Raw genomic sequence first — 24,222 nt, 5'->3', positions numbered from 1 at the left:
TCCTGCTTACACTACAAAGAGGGCTGCCACAAACATTCTTGCACATACAGGTCCCTTTCCCCTCCTTTAAGATCTCTTTGGGGTATAAGCCCAGTAGTAACACTGCTGGATCAAAGGGTATGAACAATCTGATAACTTTTTGAGCATAGTTCCAAATTGCTCTCCATCTTTTCTATACTTTGAAAGATTTTTGTTCCATATAGCTCAGAAATCGTGTCTTTGGTTTGGAAACATCTGTGAAAATCATTGTTCCCAAATTTTTCTGAATCAATGTTGTATCCAGGTGTTTATGGACAATAGGCCTGTGGTAATGGACGGGTTGTGGTACATTTTACTGAATGACCTCTCCAACATATTTTGAGGTCACATTTGTAGTATGAGGACTTGTCATCTGTCAGTCCATGAAATATAGTGAGCTTCTGGCCTCAAATTCTAGCCCCCAAGTCATGTCTTGATAGGTATTTGCTAAGCACTATGGTATTGTGCTTTTAAGCTTCGGTGGAATAGCCTGGCCCCCCTCATCTTGCCTCTTACACTCAGCCAAGCCTCAGCTTTGGGTCACTCCCACTCCTTGTGGCCTTTATGCCTACATAGGTGCTGCTGGAAGAATGAGGAGAAAATCATACAGCCATTCTTTTTTTTTTTTTTTTAATAACTTTTTATTGATAGAACCCATGCCAGGGTAATTTTTTACAGCATTATCCCTTGCATTCACTTCTGTTCCGATTTTTCCCTTCCCTCCCTCCCTCCACCCCCTCCCCCAGATGGCAAGCAGTCCTTTATATGTTAAATAGGTTACAGTATATCCTAGATGCAATATATGTGTGCAGAACTGAAGAGTTTTCTTGTTGCACAGGGAGAATTGGATTCAGAAGGTAAAAATAACCTGGGGGAAAAAATGCAAGCAGTTTATATTCAGTGTTCTTTCTTTGGTCATACAGCCATTCTGACTGGTTCCACTGCAAATTTATGATATATAACATCCTCTGGGCCTTCACTGCTTCGAGGCAATCCTATATCTCCCTCATGAACTCAGCATCCCCTTCTCCACAGCAGATCTTGCAAATCTTTCATTCCTCCTCAATGCTTCCCCTCCCAACACCCCCAGAACCTTGCCTCTATATTGGGGGAAGCCATGTGATATGAACTCCTTCTTTTCCCTTCTTTCTCATCTCCTATTACCCAAGTGCCTTCTGCCACATTCTCCTCCTTCCCCCTTTTCACATGAAGAAGTGGTTTTATCTCTTACTAGGGCTAAGCCATCTACATATTCAAGTGATCCTCTTCAATCCTATCTCCCCCAATGGATTGCCCCTCAGTCATCCTGACTCTTCTTTTTATTTTCAGTCTCCTTATCTGCAGAGTCGTTTCCTTTTGTTGTTTAGTCATTTCTAGTCAGCCTGGCTCTTCATTTGTGGGGTTTTCTTGGCAAAGATACTAGAGTGGTTTGCCATTTCCTTCTCCAGCTCATTGTACAGATGAAGAAATAGGCAAACAGGGTCATGTGACTTGTCCGGGGTCCCACAGTCACTAAGTTTTTAAGGCTAGATGTCAACTCAGGAAGATGAGTCTTTTTGGCATCAGACGCAGCACTCTATCCACTTCACCTTTCAACTGCTGGGACCATTTCTTGCTGCCTACAAATACAGCCATGTCTTCCGTGCTGAAAAAATCCTCACTTGATCCTTCCACTTGCTATATCTCTCCTACCCTTCCTAGCATTAATAATAGATGCATTTTCTCTCTTTCCTCCCCCTCTCTTCTTAACCCCTTACAGACTGGCTTCTGACCTTATTATTCCACAAAAACCACTCTCTCCAAAGTTACCAGGGACCTCTTACTTGCTAAATCCCATGGCCTTTTCTCAGTCCTTGTTCTCCTTACCTCTCTGCAGCCTTGGATCTAGTGGATGTCTCTTTCTCTGTCTGTATCTCTCTTTATCCCTTTCTCTCTCTGTCTCTATGTGTGTCTCTCTTTTGCTCTGTTTGTCTGCCACTCTTGGTTCTCATTCTACCTATCTGACCACTCCTTCTCTCTCCTTTCCTGGACCCCTCTCTAGGTCACATCCACTAACCATAGGTGTCCCTTGGGTTCTGTCCGGGGCATTTTTCTTCTTCTCTGCTAACTAGGTGATTTCATCAGCTCCCATAGATTTAATTTGCCATCGCTAGGCCAATGATTCTTAAATCTAGTGCCTTTGCCACACTCCATTCTCAGTGACTTCCTTTCAGAACTCTTGAATTAGATGTCAGTACACGTTAAACTCAATATATCCACACAGAACTCATCTTTCCCCCTAAACCCTCCTTCCTATAGTTTCTGTCACTGTATAGGGCAAAACTGTCTTCTTACTCCCTCAGCCATGTCATCTCGGAGTCCTCTTGGACTCCTGACTCTCTCTCACGCTCATACTGATGAGTTCGGCCCCCTCGGTTCCAGGTCAGGGAACCAGAAACGATGAGGTTCGGCACAGGGCAGAGAGGAACCCGTGGGAACCCCTGGTGGGCGACCCGAAAAGTGAGGCTGGCAAAAGAAGTTTGTTGGCGCGGGGAAGTCAGCTTTTGCTAGGAGGCTGACTTCCTTAGTAGCAGGGTCCCAACAGAGAAGTAAAGGTCTAGCAGAAAATCCCGGCAGAGAGGTAAAGGGGGTAGGGTCCTTTAGGGAAATAGGTGAGAGAGAACGAGGGAGAAGGGAATGTCTTTTCAGCAGGCAGAGGGTCCCTCGAGGGCAGCTATGCCACGGGCATGATTCTTGCTTTGCCCCTCTGCAAGAATTGGGCCGGTTTGCCCCTTTTTATAATTGAAACTTTGGCTAGAGGCTGGGGCAGTTTGAGTTGAAATCAGACTAGAGAATCTTCTAATTCAATCAGTAGGCCTAGACTAATGGGCAGCTCAAAAGTAGTGAGTATCATCCATGGGAGTGTATGGGTCTTACAATGAAACTAGTTATCCTGAGTCCCTGGGGCGGGTCTTTTGCAGAGGCAGGGTTCAAGGAGTTTCTATCTCATGCCCTACCCAAGTCAGAGAGTGAGCGTCTCGGGGCTCCCCTCACCAATATCGCATTTCCCTTTTCTGATACTCCCGCCGTTCTGGAGCAGGCCTTCATCATCTTCATATATGGACTACTTTATCAGTTCCTCCATGGATCTGCCTGCCTGCCTCAAGTCTCCCCACTGTAATCCAGTCATTACAATGGATTTCCCCCAAAGTAGCTCATGTTACACTGCTCCCCGCCCCCCATAAGCGCTAGTGGCTTCCTCCTACCTCCAGGAGCAAGTGGCTGTTCCACAAACACTCCATCTCTGGCTGCCCCCCATGCCTATAAAGCTCTCCTTCCTGCGCTGCAACGACTGACTTCCCTGCTTTTCCGTAAACCCCGATTAAAATCCCACTTTCTGCAGGAAGCAGAAAATTTCCAGTCCTTTCCTTTTTAAAATGGATTCCCTATTTATCCTGTATTTGCTTTGTGAATACGTTTGTATGGGGTCTCCCTGTTTGGAATATAAAGCACCATCTTTTTGTGCACCCCGGTACGCCTAGCGTACTTGGGCAGAATAGGTTCTTGCAGTCACTAAAAGGACGGACGCGCTGAGAATGAGCCCCGTGGAGTTAGTGCGCCTGGCGCACTGCCTGCGTAACTATTCTTCTCTGACTAAGGACGGCCTCGCCGCGCTCCTTCCACTCGGCTCTTCCACCGAAGTAGAAGCGCTTCTCGGCGGGGTTAAAGGGAGCTGCGACATAGGCCAGACGCACATGCGTGCGTGGCACTTTCTGCCAGAGGTCCGGGGACTTTCCCCTAGGCGCAGAATAGGGAACACGTCCCCCGTTTGTAGCCTAGGCAACAGGCCTTCAGCAAGCGCCTCAAGCCGAGCTGGCCACTCCACCAATTATAAAGTTCCTAAGATCGTCTGACTTTTATATTGTGGTTAGAATAATGATTTTCAGGATTCCCAAAATGGTGGGGTTTTTTTTTTTGTGTGCTAAAAACAAAATTATCATGTAGTATATAGCGGGTAAATATTGTGGAAAAATCATCGAAAGAAACAGTGCTCCTAGAGCATTTAAGAGAGAAAAAAGTCCGGCATGCACTCGGACACTGGTTAGATGAATATATTATGTAAATAAGTGCCTTAGCGGCCCTCTTCCTGAGTTCCCCGCGTTGGAGAGGGCGGGGCTAGCTGGACGCACGTACGTGTGTGTCGTCACGGGCTGCATGCCTGCGCCTGCTCCCACGCTGCTGTGCGGCTTGGCGAGGCTCGCGCCGCGCGCCTGAAATGCCGGCCTCAGGGCCCTGCGGGCAGGCGCTGCTGCCGGCCGCCTTGGCGTTGCTTCTCGTGACCGCAGCCCTCCGGGTCTTCGAGGGAGGCGCCGGGCCGCGGCCCCCGGCAGGTAATGAACGGGAGGGAAGGGGCGGGGGTGGAGTCGGAGCCACTGGCCCGTTGTGACCCGACTGTGGCATCTCTCTGTAGGGGAGCAAACTCGAGATGGGCTGCGGAGGACGCTGGAGGAGTCGCGGGCGGCGGGCCGGGCGTGGGGGCCGCTGCCCCTGGGAGCCTTGTACGCCGTGGGCGTCCTGGCCTTCGTGCTGCGCCGGTGTCTGCAGGTGCCGGGGCCGGGAGGGGACCGGGCCGGGGCCGGGCGGGGAGCCCCGCGGCCAGATCGCAGCCCCCCGGGGGTGGTGGTGGGACGACCGACCTGCCCTGCCTCATTTTAGGGACAGAACGAGGCCGAAGTTTCCCCGGAGGAGAAGCCCACTGAGAAGGAGCTTTTGCGCAGAGGTGAGGCGGCGGGCAGTCGGGGTTAGGGGCCGCGGGAGAGGGAAGGGAGCCGTCTCCATAGACACGTCGGACCGTCTCGCATTTTCTCAGAAGAGCAGCTGGCTCAGGAACTAGCGAAGACAGAACAGCTCCTGGGTGGCCTGCTGGACCAGCTGGACCCTCTGTTTGAGCGGTGAGAGCGGGTGGGCCAGGCCGGGATGAGGGGGCAGCTGGGGCGTGGAAGAGGACAGGTAGGAGACTTGAGCGGACACCTCTGCAGGGTGGACGCTCTGGCCGGAGCCCAGCAGGACCTGCTGACGTTAAGGCTTCAGACCATCAGCCAGCTGCTAAAGGACCAGGGACTGCCCACGGCTGTTGCCTCCCAAGGTAGGAGCTTTGGAGTGGAATAGCTGTTTGGTGTCTGACTTACCTGACTTGAGGACTCATGCTACCCCTTCCCCCCACACACAGAGTACAACCCCCCTGTCCATGAGGACCTGAGTGCTGAGGAAGATGATGACAGTGACCTTCAGACCTGGGGCTGGGGGGAGGAACCTGAGGAGGGAGTGCCCGGGGCCTGGGCCCCAAATGTCTCCTGGGGCCAATTTGGGGAAAATGGGAAGGAGTGGGGACTCAGGAGGAGGAAGTGGATTGAGGGGACCCAAGTCACCCACTGAGAGAGATGGTGTAAGAGAGAGCTTTGGGTTAAAGGAGCTGTATCAGTTTGAGAAAACCTGGTAAGGAATTAAAGCTCAGATGTAAGGAAGTAGGAGGCTTTCTTCAAGGAGCCAAGATGTTTTAGTAAAAAATAAATTTATTCCATTTTCGTATACATTTGATTATCCCAAACATAAATGTGCTCAAACATAAATACCCATATCATACACACATCACCCTCTTCTTTACCACCAGATAGTGGCCAGCCACATGTGTCCTCGGGACGCTGAGGCATCAGAGCAGTCAGACTCCCATATCTAACTGGAAACAGCTGTCAGGTGCTCTTCTATCTTGTGTGGCTGCTACAGAGAAAGGACAATCAACCAGTGAGTCTTTTCCCCAGTCTGAGTGAGAACACTGGCAGCCAGAGAGGCAGAGTACATGAGTGCTGAGGGGAAGGACACCACTAAATCCCTAGAAGCAGGGGAGACTCAAGGCATACCTGATGGCTGCTGTCAGACTGTGGTACCAACGGGATAGTGCCTCTTGGTCCGTGGACATGAGCAGCAACTTTTCATGGGGAAAAGAAAGCTGAGGCAGAGGAAAGAATGTCTTTAAGTTGTCTATCCAGAAAACAACAGTCCTAAAGTTGGAGACACTGTTCTTTAGGGAAAGGATGGTTAAATATATGCAATTAAGGATGGGGATACCATAGTTCCACCAGTGATACTGGGAACTTCCAAGTGAGCAACTCTGATAACACAGGTCTGTACCTTCCCTACAATTTATATCCTTACAGAGTTGTCTAAAATAAGGGTAGGCAAATGCGCTAAATTGTCTTTATTTAAACTTTATTTAAAACTAAATTCTAAAACTTTACTTAAAAATGTAAAGGTTGTTCCTAGCTTACAGCAATACAAAAACAGATGGCAGTTCATTTGCCAACCCTTGATTTAGGGTACTACAGTTAAGTGATTTGACCTGTCAATCTAAATAAGTATGCATCAGAGGTGAAACTTTTACTCAGAGGTGTGGTACCTATAGAGTACCTGAACTTTATGGAAAGGACAGGAGGACATGGTTTCCTTCCTTAACCTAGAGAAGACTTAGGGGAAGGAGCACTAAGAGGGTGTACAGCCTTAATCTTTGAGCCAGAAAGTCCTTAAAGATGATATAGTCCAGGTGGGGGGGAGGAAACAGGTTCAGAGGGGTGATGACTTGCCCAGATTCACATACTAGCTGGTGGTAAAGGTGAGATTGAAGCCCCTAGCTCCTAGTTGAGTGCTCTTTTATAGTGTCTAGGAGTTTTAAAAGAAATTCCTAAAGATGGATCTAAATAGGTTACTCAGGGAAGTTTGAGCCCCATTTCTGTCTTGTAGGAATATTAGAATGGCCACAGTGTGTCCTCTCCAAATAGGGGCTTGATTTACTATTCTGCTGATTGATGGATGTTAATAATGCTACAGATTAAACTTAAAAGTATGTCATGTATATGTCTTTTTTCTTTTTAGAGCAGATGTTTAAAATTTACCTGGGGGTGGGAGATAGTTGTGGGCTGATAATAAAAGAACTGTGGGCCTAACCTAGGGAACACTCCCTATCCCCAACTTACACTGAGCAGGCCACCTCCTGACCCCCCTGAATGACCAAAGATCCTTTGGAGCTCACACTGGGCCATGGGGTAAAGGGCCTGGCAAGCAAAGGTCTCTCCATGCAGGATATGTAAGACAGACCGGGGCTTGGTCATCAAAAGTGCATCAGAGAAGAGGAAGAACAGGCGAGGTTTTGGCTCCCCCTTAGGTGGGACCACCAGCAGCCAGCCTTGCCGAAGGAACCAGCGCCCTGTGGCAGAGAGAAAAAAGAGTGGTTAGTGATGTTCAAAGAGACCAGAGTGTGATACTGGGAGTGGGCTGCTTCATTTTGAGATTCTGAGGACCCTTGCATGCAGCAGAAGTACCAAAGGGGGAGGGATTAGGACGCTGACCTTTGGTCAGACCTTTAGCCCTGCGGCCACTGAGTAAAGCTTGAATACGATGGAGCTGCCGGCGGTTCTCCTGTTCTTGACCGATAGCACTAACCTGCTGGATGGCCTCACTCAACTTCTGAGCAGCTCCTAAAATGACAACCCCACCCCAAAAATGCCATTTGATTAAGAAAGCAACTGGGAAAGGAAATCAAAGAAAAGGAAAAATGAGACTTAAAAACCTGGGTTCTAATTGTGGAACTAGCTTTGAAGTATGGAATATATTAATGATGTTGGCTCAGGGCAAACATACTTGTGAGCTGTTGATAGTCAGGGCTGTCAGGACCTGTATTTTCAGTCAAAGCTACAACCAGGTTTTCACATCTGAAACACAAAAATCCTCAAGCTTTTAGGGATATTAGTTCCAACTAAGCCTGGGAAAAGCAAACTTATCCAATCATACATAATTCAAAGTGCCACCTTTCTACAAGGCATACGGTTTCTGCCTTTCCTAGCTTAGAAGGGATTGATTTCTTGCAGCACTTACTTGAAGCCTCTTTCTCTATTCCTACATCTGTCTAGAACAGAGTATGTGCTTGAATCTTGTTTTTCCACCCAGGACTAGAGGGCACTCTTTTCCCCATTTTTCTGACTGAAATCTCAGGAGACCACAAAGCAACCAAGACAGAATTTCAAGTTATTTACTTAGGGAAAGGGAATGTATACAAGGAGTCTACAAAAGACTAGGGGTCACTAGCTCTTAGTTCCCCGAAGTTACTTAAGTCATAATCTTAATTATGCTCCCTAAGGACAAAAAGTTTGCGAAAAGGACAACATAACCAGATATTCGTGTATTTAAATCACAAAGTGTTTGGTGGCCAAAGGAGTTTGATTGAACAAAGTCTTAATGCTAGCTGGCCTTTTTATCTATTGTGGCAGTATACTTTACATTATCTCGTTTGATCCCAATATGTACTACTGATATTCCCATTTTACAGATGTGGAAACAGGCCAAGAGGAATTAGTAAATATCCAGTCAGAGTCAATATCTGAAGCAGAATTCCAAATCTTGGTGGTTACTGATTTAATATCAGCACCATCCACCTCAACCTTAGTAAGGATGGCTTTCCAATTGAGAGTATGGATACGAAGACGACAAATACACGTTCAAAACTAGGGTAAAGATCAGTGAACATAAGTTTAGCATCAAGTAGGGATCGTAGTAGAATCGGGGTCACTTACTGTTGGAGACGTCGCAGTGGTAAAGGAAGTATGTCCACTAGCCGAAGGCCCATAAATTCAGGGCGCCCCTCCTGGAGCTGTACAAACTTTCTGAAATTCTTCTTCTTTAGCCATCTCTAAATTCAGATAGAGTTTGGGATACAAGAAAAGCAATAAGAGGGGTACAGTTGGTGCTCACGAGGCCTTTATAATTAATTACTTGTGCACACAGAGAATCTATCCAGATTGTTAACTTTCTAGAACAAAGAACCTTGTCTGACACAATGTGGAGCACATACAGTAGATTCATATCTTGAAACAAAATAAGAAATGAACAAATATTCAGAGTAGGGATACCTCTCTAAGAAAATGAGGATACCTTGAGGGTGGCCCTGGACCGCTCCTCATTGGCAGCGTAGCAGGTGTAGAGTTCCAAGTGGTGACAAAATCTTTCTAGGCCTACTCCCCAATTTCCAGCTTCCAGATGCAGGAGCAGCTCTCTGCAGATGGGACAACACAAACTCTGCCTTCCCCCAGAACACCTCCATCCCACTGTCCTCCCACAGATCAGCTTTCGGCCCTTACTCACTGGCTGGCAATATGGATGGATTCCCAGGGTCCAAACAAAGCCTTAAGCTCAGCTGGTGGCAGGGTCCCTTTAGCTCTCAAAATGCACAAAAAGTACTGGGGAGGGGAAAGGAAAAGGCAAGTGATAGGCACACAGCTTCCTGCCCCAGAGAAGGAGGTGGAGGTGGTGAGGTGCAGGAGACTAGGCACAACCACTATAGGGACCTTCTGGGGCGCCCCTCCCCTTCTTTCCCTCCTCTCCCTCCCCCCCCCACCCTCCCGCCCAATCCAAGCAGGGTCCTATGCCCACTATGCCTCACTCCTTGCACCTTTCCACCCCCTCGCCCTATCTCGATCCCCTGTGGCCACCAACAGCCTGCGCTCCCCCTTGAGTCCCTTGCCCACCAGCGCCTTTCCCCACACCCAGTGCCCACCAGCCGAGGCCCCGCCTCTCCCCGCGGCGCGCGCCTCCGCGCACCTGCACCACCAGCCCCAGCTGCTCCTGGTAGCGCTGCTCAGTCTCCAGTAGCTCCAGTGCAGTGCGGTTTCGCTTCCTTTCCCAGCGGGCCCGCTGCTCACGCACCGGGCACCGGGGACCCGGGCTCGACATGGGGGGCAGGGCTGAGCTGGAGCGAACCAGGATGGAAACAATAACCTTCCCCGTACCCCCGGAGAGGGGGCACTTGGTCACCCGTGGAAAGAGACCCTACCTCCCCGCTCCCTGCACGCACCGACTTAAGTCGCGAGCTCACCACGCCCAATAGCACAGGTACCGGGGCCAGCCAGAATTCAAATTCCAACCGCCACCAGAGGAGGCGGGGCCGGGGAAGGGAATTCTCCACTCCGCCCTCTGTCGCCTCGGAGGCCTAGAAGTTGCCGATATTGTGCACATACAAAGGAGGCCTCGGGCTGCCTGCCCATTCCCCCCTTCCTCCTTTCTGGGCTTCCCGCTTGCGCACGCGTACACTCCATCCTCCCCCTGTCTACTTGGGTCGATCCAGGTGGGCAGTGGCACCCTTCTCCCGTACGCATCCCAGAATTTGGTGCAATCCCTTGGAGTCAGGACCAAAAAGTGTTTGGGATTTTATGATGGGAGCCAAGTAGCCTAGTGGCTCAGTCCTGCTGATGACAAACCCGAGGTTCAGAGAGGCTGAACGATTTTTCCAAAGTCACACAGCTAGTGGATCAGGAAGGGCTTTAACCTAGGCTTTGTGGCTCATTGCCAGTGTTCTTCCCATTCATGTAATTATAGTCAATTTTGTTAGCTGCCGTAGGGACAAAAGCAGAGAAGATCTCAGTTTTCTGGGACGTGGAGCATGTCCTTGGAGCTGATCCAAGAAACCTTGCCCTGCGTCTACGGTTATGCTATTATTCTTTCTAAACTTCATTGACTCCTAAACCCCAGCTAGGTAAAGGCACTTGGGCTCCGTCAGTCCTGCTACCTAAGCCTGCTCCCGGGGTACAGGGAGCTGCCACACCCACGCTAATTACCTTCCTATTTCCTCCTGGGGTTGCCATGGTGCTGCTGTTCTTAAAACCAACACCCTCATTTCCTTTTGCCCTTCTTCCCCCTTGAAAGTGAGATACCCAGAAGCCAGACCACAAGAAATCTCTTTGTTTTTGCACATAAGCGATTTGCTACACAAATAGCAAGGATAAGGTTGCTTGTAATCAAAATAAGGGGATTTAGAACCGGGGAGAGAATAATGAAAGAAAATCCCCAATCTCGTTTTACTGATGTGGAAACAGGGAGACAGTGATTTCCCCAAAGTCAAGGAAGCACGAAGTGGGCAGTGATCACAAACCCAGGTCTTTTTAGATGCCCATCAATAGAGAAATGACTAGCCAAATCAGGGTACAATTAATGGACTACTATTGTGATGTAAGAAATTATGAATGTGAGAGACACAAGGAGGCAGGGAACACCAGTGTATGAATTGATAAAGAATTAAATAAGCAGAGCCAAGAATATATTACTACAAAAATATAAATGAAAAGAATCATATAGAATTTTTAAAATTAATTCTACCACATTATAAAGAACAAGTGTTTTTAAAGAAGAGATGAAAAGACACTTCCACATCAAAACCTTTCAGATGTGTGAGGACCATAAGTGACGTACATAATACTTATTTTCAGATGTTTTTAATATATTGCTCAAGTGAGCTTTTTTGTTCTTCTTGTGCATGTATATGTGTCTTTAAAAACTTTGTTATATGGGATGGCTCTCTGGAAGTGGCTGTGAGGTAAGGTTACTGGGAAAAACTATACAGGGAAGAAGCAAAAACATCAATAAAATTTTATTTTAAAAAACAACCAACCAACCCAGGTCTTCCATTTCCAAATCCGTGCCCTTTCCAGAGTGCCCTGCTGCCTTTAAGGCTATATATAGAAGACAACCACCCGGCAGTAGACTGGAAGGTATTCAAATTTTCCAAGCGATTAATTTATTTTAATCATTCTTTAAAATTTACAGATCATTTTTCTCACCACCCTGTGAAGTAAGTAATGTAAATATTCAGCTCAAACATTAAGCACCTATTCTGATAACCATTTTGGGGATGAGGAAATGAGACTTAGAAAGTATACTGAACATCAAACAATAATACCCTCCAGGACTGAAATCCAAGTTTCCTGACTCCAAATCCAGCAGGCCACGATGCCCTTTAAAATAACCCAAGTTTCTACAGCATTTTCTACAGCACTTTTTGCACAGCAACCCCTTGAACCAGTAACTGCATGTATTATATCCTTTTTCCCTAAGGGAGGGTGAGTTACCCAATGGGAAAGAATCTGAAATAAGAAAGGTTTAAATCCTACTTCTGAGACTTATTAGCTATGCTATAAAGGTCCTAAACCCTTGTGAGATTATGTTTATGTGAGATTATATTTAATTAGAGAGTTTTAACCATTTTTAGATATTCTTTTTCTCTCTATGATGTTCATGAACCTAGTTTGGCTCCATGGGTCTCTCTGGGCTTCAAGCCCAAGTATGTTCCTCTCTGGCAGGACCCCCAAATACAGTGGTATGTTCCTAGCACTGGAGCTCCTCCAGACTGAATTGGGAGTTATCTGGCTGCTCTGGAAGAGAGAAGTTGTTTTTTCTACAGCCCGAGACCCACTTTCTGGAAGTCTCCTGATAGATTTCAGGTGATTGCTGACTTTGGGTGATCTAACCACATTCCTACTTAATCCCTTGACTAATAATTGACTAATACTTTTCCAAATAATTGTGAACCGATCCAGCCAATCTGGAGAGCAATTTGGAACTATTCCCAAAGGGCAATCACTGTATACCCTTTGATCCAGCAGTACCACTACTAGGTCTGAATCCCAAAGTGACCATTAAAAAAAGGAAAAAGGACCCACATATACAAAAATGTTTATAGCAGCTCCTTCTGCAAATGGCAAAGAACTGGAAATTGAGAAATTGCTCACCAGTTGGGGAATGGCTGAAAAAGTTGTTATATGAATGTGAGGGAATACTATGCTAATAAGAAATGATGAGCAGGGGGTAGCTAAGTGACTCAGTGGACAGAGCACCAGCTCTGAAGTGAGGAGGACCTGAGTTCAAATGTGATCTCAGATACTTAACACTTCCTAGCTGTGTGACCCTGGGCCAGTCACTTAACCCCAATTGTCTGGGTGAGGGGATGAGGAGCAGGCAGATTTCAGAAAAACCTGCAAAGATTTACATGAATTGATGCTGAATGAAGTGAGCAAAACTAGAACATATTACACAGCAACACTGTATGATGGTCAATTCTGATAGATTTAGCTCTTCTCAGCAATACAGTAATCTAAGACAATTCCAGTTCTTTCACTTTTTTTGGTTTTGTTTGTTTTTTTGGTGGCTTTTCTCTTTTGTTCTGTTTCTTCTTTCATAACATACCTAACATGAAAATATGTTTACATGATTCCACATATCAGATTGTTTGTCATCTTGGGGAGGGGAGATGGAAGGAAGAAAAATTTGAAATTCAAAATCTTATAAAAAGTGAATGTTGAAAATTATATGTAATTGGAAAAAATAAAATACATTAATAGAAAAATGTCATTCACATCCGGAAGAACAACTATAGAGTCTGAATGCATATTTTCATTTCTTTTGTATTTTCTTTTTTTGTGGTTTTTCTCTTTTGTTCTGAATCTTCTTTCACAACATGACTAATATGGAAATATGTAACATGATTTTACATGTATAGCCTATATTTGATTGCTTGCTGTCTTAGGGAGGGGGAAGGAAAGGGAAGGGAAGAAGTGGAAGGAGAAAAATTTGAAACTCAAAATCTTACTAAAATGAATGTAATTGGGGAAAAATAAAATACTATTAAGTATAAAAAATAAATAAAATACTACTTACTCTTAAAAAATACTTTCCTACATATTTTAAAGGTCCATGATTTTATCACTGTGGGTATTTCTTCTACTAATTCAGATCACAAACTTTCCATGCCTCAGTTTTACAAGTTTAGTAAGGTGATGTAGTTATATAAAAATCCTTTCCACTTGGTTCTCAAATTTGATGGAAGGAGCCTTTCCAAATTTGGGTGAGCTGATCCTAGGACAGCAAACTTAGATATTGCTTTAGAAGCTCATCCTCTATCCCAGTCCAGCTAAGAACTTGTTGGAGCATGCTTTCCCATAGTATAGCCTTTCACTGCCCAGATTCACTTCTCTACCAGGATAAGGAATCTTGGAGGAGGAGGAGGAATTAATTTTTAAAAGCTCTGACACACAAGGTTATCCATGATCTAGTTCCAACATGTCTATCTTTTCCTTATGTTTTTCCCCTTGATACTCAGTTAAACTGGTCCATTCTGCTCCTTTTATTTTTATTTCTCTTGTCCCTTCACTTTTGCTTATGCTGTCCCCAATGCCTAGAGTAGACATCCTCTCCGCCTCATCATCCCTCTCCATATTGAAGGTCCCTCTTTTCCTTCAAAATACATTTTAAATGTCACCTATTCCATTGTGCCTTTCTTTTCTCCACTAACCAAAGTTGAGCAGTCAGAATACTTCTTGATTCCCATTTCTACTTCTACATTTTCCCATAACAAACATCACTCTTCCTTTGAGTTTCATTCAATGTACATCTGTCACCCAATCAAGATGATGATACCTAGATACTTTCTTTCCTTCTTGAATAAGTTAAATACCAGGCTCACAGTCTCTCCACCCCAACTTCTGCCCTTATACAAGAGAAATTCCAATATACATACCAATATTCCTTTAAACACCCTAATATCCATGCTCTTCAATCTCCTTAAAACCGACTTACTTCTTCACTCCATTTCACCTACCCACAAAGATGATCAATCATATCTTGATCTTGCCTTGACCCACAAGTGTTCCACTTCCATTTTCATGAATTTTCTCTTCTCCCTTCTTCTCATCTCACACCACGGAAATAGCTTCCTGCATCACCTCTGCTTTCACTTTGTCTTACATGAAGAAGTGGTCCTTCTTGCCAAAGCAAACACCTTTACCTGTACATGTGATTCCATTCCATTATATCTTTAGGTTTCCCACACTATCTTTTCCTCTTTCTTATTAATCTTCAGTCTCTCGTCTGCTGGCTACTTCCCTGCTGCTACAAAGCAACCCTATGTCTCTCCCATTCTTAAAACAAAACAATTCATTTAATATGTCCATCCCCTCTACTATTTTATGTCAGTCTTCTCTTTGTACCTCCTTGAGAAAGCTGATGCATTGACTCTTTCCTCTCATTGCTTTCATCTTTCTATAATCTGGCTTCCAACCTCATCATTTAGCTGAAAAAACTCTCCCAAGTTACCAGTGTTCTGTTAATTACCAAATCTATTAAGGTTTTTTACCCTCAATTTTCATCTTCCTTGATTTTTCAGTTACCTTTGACACTATTCATCACCACCTTCTCCTTAATGTTGTCTTCTTTTTGGGTTTTTGTGGAACTACTGTCTCCTGCTTCTTTTACTTCTCTGACCACTCTTCCTCCCCTTTTTGCTGGATCTTCAGGTCATGCTTGATAATGGGGTTGTATCTTCCTCCATACTATTTCATTTGGTGCTCTCATCAGATCCCATACAGTCAATTAACATTGAATTGATATGAGCATTTTTATAAACTTGATTCTCAGATTTATTTATCCAGTCCTACCCTCCGTCCTGACCTCCAGGTTCCTATCATCAATTGTTTATTGAACATCTCAGACTGGATGTTCTGTAAACATCTCGAGCTCAACAATAATCCAAAACAGAACTTGTTAATCTTTTAAACATATTTCTATATTTTCATGTTGTACAAGAAAAGATGACTTTTTCTACAGTATTTCTTGGACATTAAATCTGATTCTAGAGCCTAGTCTTCTGGCCAGAGAAAGAAGATGTCTCAGATGGGGATGAAATGGATTCATGAATTAGATATAAAGGGTGATACTATTAGCTAAATTATGAGAACAAGGGATAGTCTACCTCTCAGATTTGTGGAGAAGAAAGGAATTTATGTCCAAAGAAGAACTAGAGAATATTATGAAATGTAAAATGGATCATTTTTAATTATATTAAATTAAAAAGTTGTTTTGTTTTGTTTACAAAATCAATGCAGCCAAGATTAGAAGGGAAGGAGAAAACTGAGGAAAAAATTTGCATTCAAGGATTCTGATAAAGGCCTCATTTCTAAAATATATACAGAATTGACTCAAATTTATAAGAGTACAAGCTATTCTCCAGTTGACAAATGGTCAAAGAATATGAACAATTTTCAGATAAAGAAATTAAAGCCGTTTCAAGTCATATGAAAAACTATTCTAAATCACTATTATTAAATGAAAATTAAGACAACTCTAAAATACCACAGATTAGCTGAGATGACAGGAAAGAATAATAACAAATGTTGGAGGGGCTGTGGGAAAACCGGAACACTTTGTTGGTGGAGTTGTGAACTGATCCAACCATTCTGTAGAGCAATTTAGAATTATGGCCTATATTCCAAAGAGATCTTAAAGGAGAAAAGGGACCCGACAGCCCTTTTTGTAGTGGCAAGAAACTGGATGCCCGTCTGTTGGGGAATGGCTGAATAAGTTATAGTGTATGAATGTTATGGAATATTATTGTTCTATAAGAAACGATTAGCAGGATGGAGAAACTTACATGAACTGATACTAAGTTAAGTGATAGAACCAAGAGAACACTGTGCACAACAACAAGATTATGTAATAATCAATTGTAATGGATGTGGCTCTTTTCAAAAATGTGATGATTCAGGTCAATTCCAATAGACTTGTGATGGAGAGAACCATCTGCATCCAGAAAGAGAATCATGGGGACTGAATGTGGATCACAACATAGTATTTTCTCCTTTTTGGTTATTTTTTACTTGCTTTTTTCCTTTCTCATTTTTTTCCTCTTTTTGATCTGATTTCTTTGTGCAGCATGATAATTGTGGAAATATGTATAGAAGAATTATACATGTTTAACCATGTTTAATTTGCTGTCTAGGGGAGAGGGTGAGAGGAAGGAAGAGAGAAATTTGGAATACAAGGTTTTGCAAGAGTGAATGTTGGAGGGCAGCTAGGTGGGCAGTGGATGGAGCACTAGCTCTGAAGTCAGAAGGACCTGAGTTTAAATCTGATCTCAGACACAAAGTACTTCCTAGCTGTGTCTGGGCAAGTCACCTAACCCCAACTGCCTCAGCAACAACAAAAAAAAAAAAAAAAAGTGAATGTTGAAAATTATGCTTGCATATAAAAAGCTTTATTTTAAAAAGGGGAAATCAAAAAGCTATTATTAAGAAATGATGATCAGACTGATTGCAGAAAGGCCTGGAGATTATATGAACTGATGCTAAGTGAAGTGAGTAGAACCAAGAGAACATTGTACACAGCAACAGCAGCATTGTGTGATGATCAACTATGACAGACTCAGATCTTTTCAGTGATCAAAGACAATTCGAATAGACTTGGGATTGAAAATGCCATCCACATCCAGAGAAAGAACTTTGGAGACTGAAGGTGGATCAAAGCATACTATTTTCACTTTAAAAAAACAACAGTTTTTTGTTTTTTCTTTCTCGTGATTTTTCCTCTTTGTTCAGATTCTTCTTTCATAGCATGACTAATATGGGAATATGTTTAACATGATTGTACATGTTTAGCCTATTGTTTGCTCTCTTGGGGAGGGAGGAGAAAAGGGAGAGAGAGTGAAAAATTTGGAACTCAAAATCTTACAAAAATAAATATTGAAAGCTATCTTCCCATGTAATTGGAAAAAATACTATTAATTGAAAAAAATGGCACTTAGCAAATGCTGGCTGATTGTCTTGGTTAGATCCTTGCCTTCCCCATTCCTAAGGTTACTGGGCTGGCAGATAAACACTTTCTTCTATTGTTCAAAAAGGAAAGGATTTTAATACTAATATTGATATTGAATCCAAGGCCAGCTAGGTGTCTTAGTGGACAGAGTGCTACACCTGAATCAAGAGCTGAGTTCAACTCTCAACTCAGATACATACTAGCTATACCTGGGTAAGTCACTTAACTTTTGTCTCAGTTTGCTTAACTACAAAATAGGGATAATAGCACCTACCTCCCAGGGTTCTTGTGAAGATCAAATGAAATAATATTTGTAAAGTGCTTAATATGGTACATGGAATAATATTTTGATTGTCTGCAAACACACATGAACATTTATGTACACGTGTGCAGTTACATGTACATATATTGTAGTGTGTATATTACTGTTGGGTGGAAAATGCTGTTAATATGTGTGCATATATATATTATGTGTATATGTATATATATTTATACATACATACAAACATATACATGCTTCTACAATAGTATTTATTTTACCCAATCGTAACATATATTTCCCCCTTAATCCAAAACTGTAATTTACCATATTATATACTAGTATATATTTATCATATTACAGCATGTAATATTATTCTTTATTATATTCTTTATATACATATGTGTGTGTATATATATATCATATATATTTTCCTTATTCACTATTCCTATAAATGTTCCCTCCAATTATCTTGGAGGAGAGAAACCTATCTGAGGTACAAAGGGAGATCATAGCAGCTTAGACATTTCCCTCTCTGGGAAAGAATGCTTGGATTTAGAATCATGTTAAATTGAATTAAATTGTTTCTGAAAGACTTTTGCCAAAACTCAGAGTATAGTGATAATATTTTTTTTCTTTGACATTGCTTTATACCCGACATGATTTTTTTAAACCTTGAATAAGACTTGCATGGTAGCTGAGGACCCTGTTGCCTGCATTGTAGATACCTACACACAAACTACACTTGGGAGATCTTCCTAGAATAACTCTGGGAAGGATCTTTTTGGCAGTCAGCTCCTGAGATTGAACCTTGTTTGAACCAGAGCCCGGATCATAGATTGCAGCTTCTGTACCCTAGTTCTTTATCTATCTGTCCTTCCTTCTATTTGATTGTATACTCCCTGAGGGCAACATCCAAATCATATTTATCTCTGTAGCCCCAGCACAGGCAGGAGGTATTTAATAACTAGCTATAGCTTCCCTCCCTCTTCCCAAATAACCCAGCAAACAAAGCAATTCGACCTGATATTCACCCTCAAGGTTCAACAAAAGACAACTACTTGCTTTCATAATGTCTCTTATTTGCAAAACAGTGTGCCAGGCACTGGGGGAGATAGGCTCTGCCTTCATGAGCTAATAGGAGGATATGACCCAACACACACACACACAAATAACTACTGTAGAGTACAAAATGGACCGCCATAAGTTTGGGAGAAAGGCAGCTTAAAGCCTGAGAGGAAAAGAGCATAATATTTTCTCTCAAAATCTACTGCTCTTCCCAGTTCCCCTTCTTCTGTCAATGACATGATCCTTCTCTCAGTCATTCAAGTTTGTGATTTCTTTTTTCAGTCATTCAGGTTTGAAGCTTCAGCATCACCTTTGTCATCCCTTCTCCTTGGTCACATCCATGAAATCTATCACCAAGTCCTTATAGATTTTTTCTCTATGGCATCTCTCTTGAATTCCTCCCCTCTTGACCATTTCTTCTTCCAATGGAGCTCATTAACTCCTGGCTGGACGACTGCCTTCTCATAGATCTCCTGTTTTACAATTTCTTCCCCCTTGCATCTGTTCTACACACCACTGCCAAATTAATTTCCTCATTCATGGCTCTAATTATATCACTACCATATTTGGAAACTCCTATTACCTACTAAATAAAATTCAAATTCCTTAGCTTGGTATTCAGGCCTCTATTATCTGTCTGCAACTTCTCCAACCTTATCTCCCACTAATGACCTTCATGATCTTTATATTCCAAACAAATGCCGTCCTAGCTCCAGCCTTCTGTTGCCTAGGCCTGGAAGGATTCTCAGAATCCTACGCATCAGTCTAGGTTTATCTCAAACGTCATTTCCTTTGTTAAGCTTTCCCCAGTTACTCAGATTGTTGTTTTCCCAAGCCTAAAATATATCCTTTCCTCATCTAGGTGGCCCAATGGAAAGAACATTAGGTCAAGGTGAGAAACCTGAGTCAAAATCCTTATTTAGACATTTACTAGTTGTGGGACCCTGATCAAGTCACTTAATTTTTGTTTACCTTAATTTCCCCATATGTAAAAAGGAGATAATGACAGCACCTACCTTTCAGGGTTCTTGTGAGATTAAATGAGATAACATTTGTAAAATGCTTATAATAAATGTTTGTTTCATCTTTTCCTTTCTTCTTCTACTTGTTATAATTCCTGGGTTCCTTCAAATATCACCTTCTATATTAGGCTTCTCCTATTATTAATGTTCTCCCTCCCTCTATTATTTCATATGTCTTTTATATGTAATTATCTGTGTGTATGTTGTTTCCTCCCAAAAGAATATGAGCTCCTTGAGGAAAGAGATTATATCTTATTTTTATTAGCCTCTCTCTCTTAGTGCTTAGCATAATGCATTTCATATATTAAGTAGGCATTGTTGAATAAATTTTAGGGACTAGTGGAAAAGAATTAAAGAAGATTTGCTGGCAAAGACATCATTTTAGATGGTTGTTGAAATATAGGTAGTATTTCCATAGGAAATGGGGCAGGTGGGTAATGAGGGAAAGTAATATGTGGCCAGAGCACTGCAGTAGTAGAATAGAGCGTGGAATTAGGGCTCACCTGGGGCCAGGGTCCCCCAGCTTATAGAGCCCTCTCATAAACTCTCCAAGCCTCCCTAAGCAGATTAATGAGATGATACGATCCTCACCTGGTGGCCAGCCCTTTGATGATGGGCGTCTCCAAACCTGACAACAGGTAGCCAGGCTCATTCTTCTGTGTCTCTCCTTCCTTTGAACAAGTCCTTTGTACTTCTCTGGGGGCAGACGACCATACAAGGGGCTTATCTCCCCCACCGGAAGCAATCTCCTTACTTGAGGGACACTTGGGTAGGAGGGAACAAAGACTGGGATCCAAATGAATGGAGAGGTAAAAGCTAAGTAATTAGAGATGGTGAGCTTTGAAGTTACTGGAACCAAGATAGCGAAGGCACTGAATAACACAGACTCCCCTGAGTGACACGGAAGACTGAACTCTATGTTGTGCGATTTCTTGCTGAATCAAGGCATAGCTTAAAAGAGGAATGTAGACCCAGTCTGAGATACAATGATTCAGGGTAGTACAGAGCAGAGGAGAGAAATGAGGCTGTATGAGGTTGGGAGATAAACAAAGGCACCCATGATCACAGTAAAGTAAAATAAAGCAACTTGGAAGGACTTCAGAGCCCTGATTGATGCAATGACCCAATATAACTTCAGACAAGGGATAATGAAACTTGCCTTTGGCTTCTTTGCAAAAAAGTGACGGATCAAAAGAACAGAATGAGACATTGATTTCCAGATATGGCAAATGTGTTGATTTGTTTATAACTTGTTTGTTACATACACATGGGCACACACACAAAAATACAAAAAAAGAAAAGAATATCAATGTAACACAAAAATTCAAAGAGAAAATAAGTTTGGAATAGGATAAAGAAAATGAACAATTTTATTATTAGTATGTTGAATATTAATTTCTTTTAAAACAAACCACGTGGCACATAGTTTACAATTTCACACATAATCTTTTTTGTTTTTTGGTTGAAGGAGAAATTAACCTTCCTTTATTTATTATTGACTTGCCCGGGGTCACACAGCTAGTTAAGTGTCTGAGGTCAAATTTGAACTGGATCCTCAACTCCAGGGACCATGCTTTATCCACTATGCCATCTAGCTGCCCCCAAATTAACATTTATTAAGCACCTACTGTGTGCTAGGGTCTGTGCTAAGCACTTTTTATACATATTATCTCATCTGATCCCCACTACAATTCTGGAAAGTAGATGCTATTTTTATCCCCATTTTACAGTTGAGGAAACCAAGGCAAACAGAATTTGTCATGGGTCACCCAGAGAGTAAGTGTTTGAGGCTGGACTTCAACTAAAATTTCCTGACTCTAGGTTCAGCATTCTAACTACTGAAACACCAGCTGCCTCTGAATGTTGGCTAACTATTGATTATTGTCAAGTTCATAACAAAAGTAGAAGTGTAAAATGTCTAAAATAAATGAAGGTATTCAAAGTTGGTGTATAAATCTGCATCAAACAGGCTCAGCAGCCAAGCCATGGTTTGGAATATTCTGGAGGGTGAGGGGTTAAAAATTAATGAATAACTGATGTCAGCAAAACTAGCATTTATTTCCATCATTTTCCCAGAAGGACACAAGATTTTCCATAGTCCTTCACGATAGAAACATCTAGTCTATCTGTAGTCTCTGAAAGTATTAACCAATTTCCAGAAGCAAAACAAAATTGTAGGCCCAGAATTCACATCCCATAGTGACCAGAAACCAAGGCCCAAGGCCTGGAGCATGGTTTCCATGACTAGAAGTAAGGCTCTCAAGTCACTGCAAACATTGCTTCAAAGTGATTTAAGACACAAATCTTAAGTGTTAGAGATATGCCTCTGAGTTGTTTAAACATATCGGTAGACACAACTTAAGTCTTGACATCTTATAGATGAATTTCCTCATCTGTAAAATGAAGAAGCTGAACCAGGGGCTTTTTCTCTTCTAACTACAATAATTTAGAGACACAGAACTGTTGTGGTTCAGTCACAATGGGCAAGAGAGACAATACTCCCCACACTAACTGCCTCTGAATGTTGGCTGAATATTGATTATTGTAAAGTTCATAACAAAAGTGGAAGCATTAAAAATGTCCAAAATAAATGAGAACATGATTCTAAGTGATTGGAGATATTATTCTAGGACAAGAAGCTCACCCCATTTTGCCTCAATCACCATTCTGATACTTTGGTCCGTTTGAGGGTGAAATATGATGAAATTGAGCTAATTGAGAGGATAAGGACAGCAAGTGGTTGTAAGAATTGGATGAACCATACTGACTCCATCTTGTGACTCAATTCTGGAGCTAATTCAGTTCTCTTTTTATTCAATTTTGGATCTAGTCCAAATCTTGACAATTTATACCTTCGGAAGATTGAACCTTTATTTTCTTGGTCATCTCATCTTTCCCTTGCCACAGTAGGCTAGATAGAAGAGAATTGAGCGTTCACACATTCCGCTCATGGACTGAACACATTCAGTCTATCTGATTTTCCATTCAAAAAACATACTGTGTGACTGGGTAAGCCGCTTAACTTTTCTCCCATCTTATTTTTTTTTATTTATGAAAAATGGATAATAATAGCACAGGGTTGTTGTGATGCTCAAGTTAAATAACTGACATGAAGTGCTGGGTGTTGTGGTAGTTAGTGGTGGTGATGGTTGTACATTATTGTTTAGAGAATGAAGAGGTAGGGTTAGAAATACTGAGAGACTGAAAGGAAGAATATTCTTCCCTATAGTGAGGGAAGGGTGACAGAGAGAAAGAGAAGGGAAGAGAGAAGCAAAGGAAGGAGAGAATATGAATGAAAAGGCAACCATAAGTCATATTCAGAATTAATGAGACAGATAATAGAAGACAGAAGAGAAAACTAAGGTTCCTTCCTTGCTAAGATCACAAAGCGAGTAAATGCCAGTTAGGGCTTAAACCTTCAGAATTCAAAGGTTCTTCCTGCTATATTGTATAATCATCTTAGATATTAGGCAATAAAGTTGAACAGATAGGGAGTTACAGAATTTGGGTATGAATCAGGCTCTGTCACTTCCTACTTACATCATCTCGGGTAAATCACAAAACTCGGGTAAATTCTAGGGTCTTAATTTCCTCATTTGTAAAATTAGGGGTTTGAATTAAATGATCTTTAAGGTCCTTCCCAGGTCTAGATTAAGACCAAGGGACAAAGGTAAAGAGACAAAATGACCCAAAGGAAGGAAAGACCCAGGAGCACAAAGGTCCAAAGACCAGCTAGGTGTCAGACTGGCTTCTCTGGGGCTCAGTTTCCTTCCCTGTAAAGTGAGGAGGAAGGGCTGGCTGATCTGTTTATTGAGACCCATAGATACATGGTGCTGTCACAGATACAGACACAGAAAATGAGACAGGCACAAGGACAGAGAGAGGAACAGAGACAAAGTCACACTGACAAACAAAAAGAGGTGGCTGCATCCTGTGAGACAGACTCAGATGCAGTCACACATACGTATATAGATGTTCAGGAACATGGCCATCACCCATCCTGAGACATGTACACATATTGAGACAAATACAGATTCCTCACATTCAAAGACCTGCCTCTGCCCCTTTCACAGTTGGATCAATGCAGTCCTATCTGCGGGCAGACGCCTTCCTTTCATTTCCCTCCTACCCCCTGCAGACCCTGTGGCTTGGGAAATAAAAAGATCTCTGGGATCTTTCCTACTGGAAACCCCTTTCTCCTGCAACCTTTGTGCCCTGTGCTGGTTGAAGAGATAGAGCAGGAAAGCAGGTTTTGGTACCAGGAAGGAGAATGTCCTGTGCACACCAGTGCCTAGCGCCAGGAGCCCAGCCTAGAACATTGATAAACTCTGCCCAAGCACACACCTGCCCTGCCAACCCTCGTTGCATATGGGGCAGTGGGCCAGGCCAGGAAGACTTTGGTTCCATCACTATAAAAGG

At 42.8% G+C, this 24,222-nt stretch overlaps 2 protein-coding genes across 5 annotated transcripts; one reads left to right on the top strand and one right to left on the bottom strand.

Annotated features, from left to right (window-relative positions):
- The first annotated feature begins 4,194 nt into the window (after positions 1 to 4,194).
- On the top strand, positions 4,195 to 5,588 carry CCDC107 (coiled-coil domain containing 107). Its single transcript, XM_051965233.1, has 6 exons — positions 4,195 to 4,388; positions 4,469 to 4,602; positions 4,714 to 4,777; positions 4,868 to 4,949; positions 5,037 to 5,143; positions 5,228 to 5,588. The coding sequence occupies exons 1-6, from the start codon at positions 4,274 to 4,276 to the stop codon at positions 5,431 to 5,433; spliced, it is 708 nt and encodes a 235-aa protein (XP_051821193.1). The 5' UTR covers positions 4,195 to 4,273; the 3' UTR covers positions 5,434 to 5,588.
- Positions 5,553 to 10,758, bottom strand: ARHGEF39 (Rho guanine nucleotide exchange factor 39). Of its 4 annotated transcripts, none has more exons than XM_051965201.1 (9): positions 9,643 to 10,758; positions 9,187 to 9,281; positions 8,977 to 9,097; positions 8,619 to 8,734; positions 7,690 to 7,760; positions 7,398 to 7,526; positions 7,026 to 7,255; positions 5,916 to 6,004; positions 5,553 to 5,772 (listed from the first exon to the last, which is right to left on the bottom strand). In XM_051965201.1, exons 1-9 carry the CDS (start codon positions 9,772 to 9,774, stop codon positions 5,760 to 5,762), a joined length of 996 nt encoding a protein of 331 aa, XP_051821161.1. In that variant the 5' UTR covers positions 9,775 to 10,758; the 3' UTR covers positions 5,553 to 5,759. The 4 variants fall into 4 exon arrangements, with proteins under 4 accessions (XP_051821161.1, XP_051821148.1, XP_051821157.1 ...); XM_051965188.1 differs by having other exon boundaries at positions 5,553 to 6,004; positions 9,643 to 9,790; positions 9,896 to 10,333; XM_051965197.1 differs by having other exon boundaries at positions 5,553 to 5,775; positions 9,643 to 10,322.
- Positions 10,759 to 24,222: the final 13,464 nt, after the last annotated feature.

Source organism: Antechinus flavipes, chromosome 1 (genome assembly GCF_016432865.1).
Source record: "Antechinus flavipes isolate AdamAnt ecotype Samford, QLD, Australia chromosome 1, AdamAnt_v2, whole genome shotgun sequence".
In the NCBI taxonomy this organism is placed as follows: domain Eukaryota; kingdom Metazoa; phylum Chordata; class Mammalia; order Dasyuromorphia; family Dasyuridae; genus Antechinus; species Antechinus flavipes.
Note: the sequence above shows the minus strand (reverse complement) of the source record. Positions and strands in the feature narration are given on the sequence as shown.

Excerpts from the sequence above, each read along its gene's own strand:
- CCDC107 (XM_051965233.1), top strand. The coding sequence starts at position 4,274 with ATGCCGGCCTCAGGGCCCTGCGGGCAGGCGCTGCTGCCGGCCGCCTTG. Across the intron at positions 4,389-4,468 it reads CGGGCCGCGGCCCCCGGCAG|GGGAGCAAACTCGAGATGGG; the intron begins GTAATGAACGGG and ends ATCTCTCTGTAG. Across the intron at positions 5,144-5,227 it reads CACGGCTGTTGCCTCCCAAG|AGTACAACCCCCCTGTCCAT; the intron begins GTAGGAGCTTTG and ends CCCCACACACAG.
- ARHGEF39 (XM_051965188.1), bottom strand. The coding sequence starts at position 9,774 with ATGTCGAGCCCGGGTCCCCGGTGCCCGGTGCGTGAGCAGCGGGCCCGC. Across the intron at positions 7,761-8,618 it reads CCACTGCGACGTCTCCAACA|ATGTGAAAACCTGGTTGTAG; the intron begins GTAAGTGACCCC and ends TTTGTGTTTCAG. Across the intron at positions 6,005-7,025 it reads CAGGAGGTGGCCTGCTCAGT|CTTTCTTTTCCCCATGAAAA; the intron begins GTAAGTTGGGGA and ends CCTCTGCCTCAG.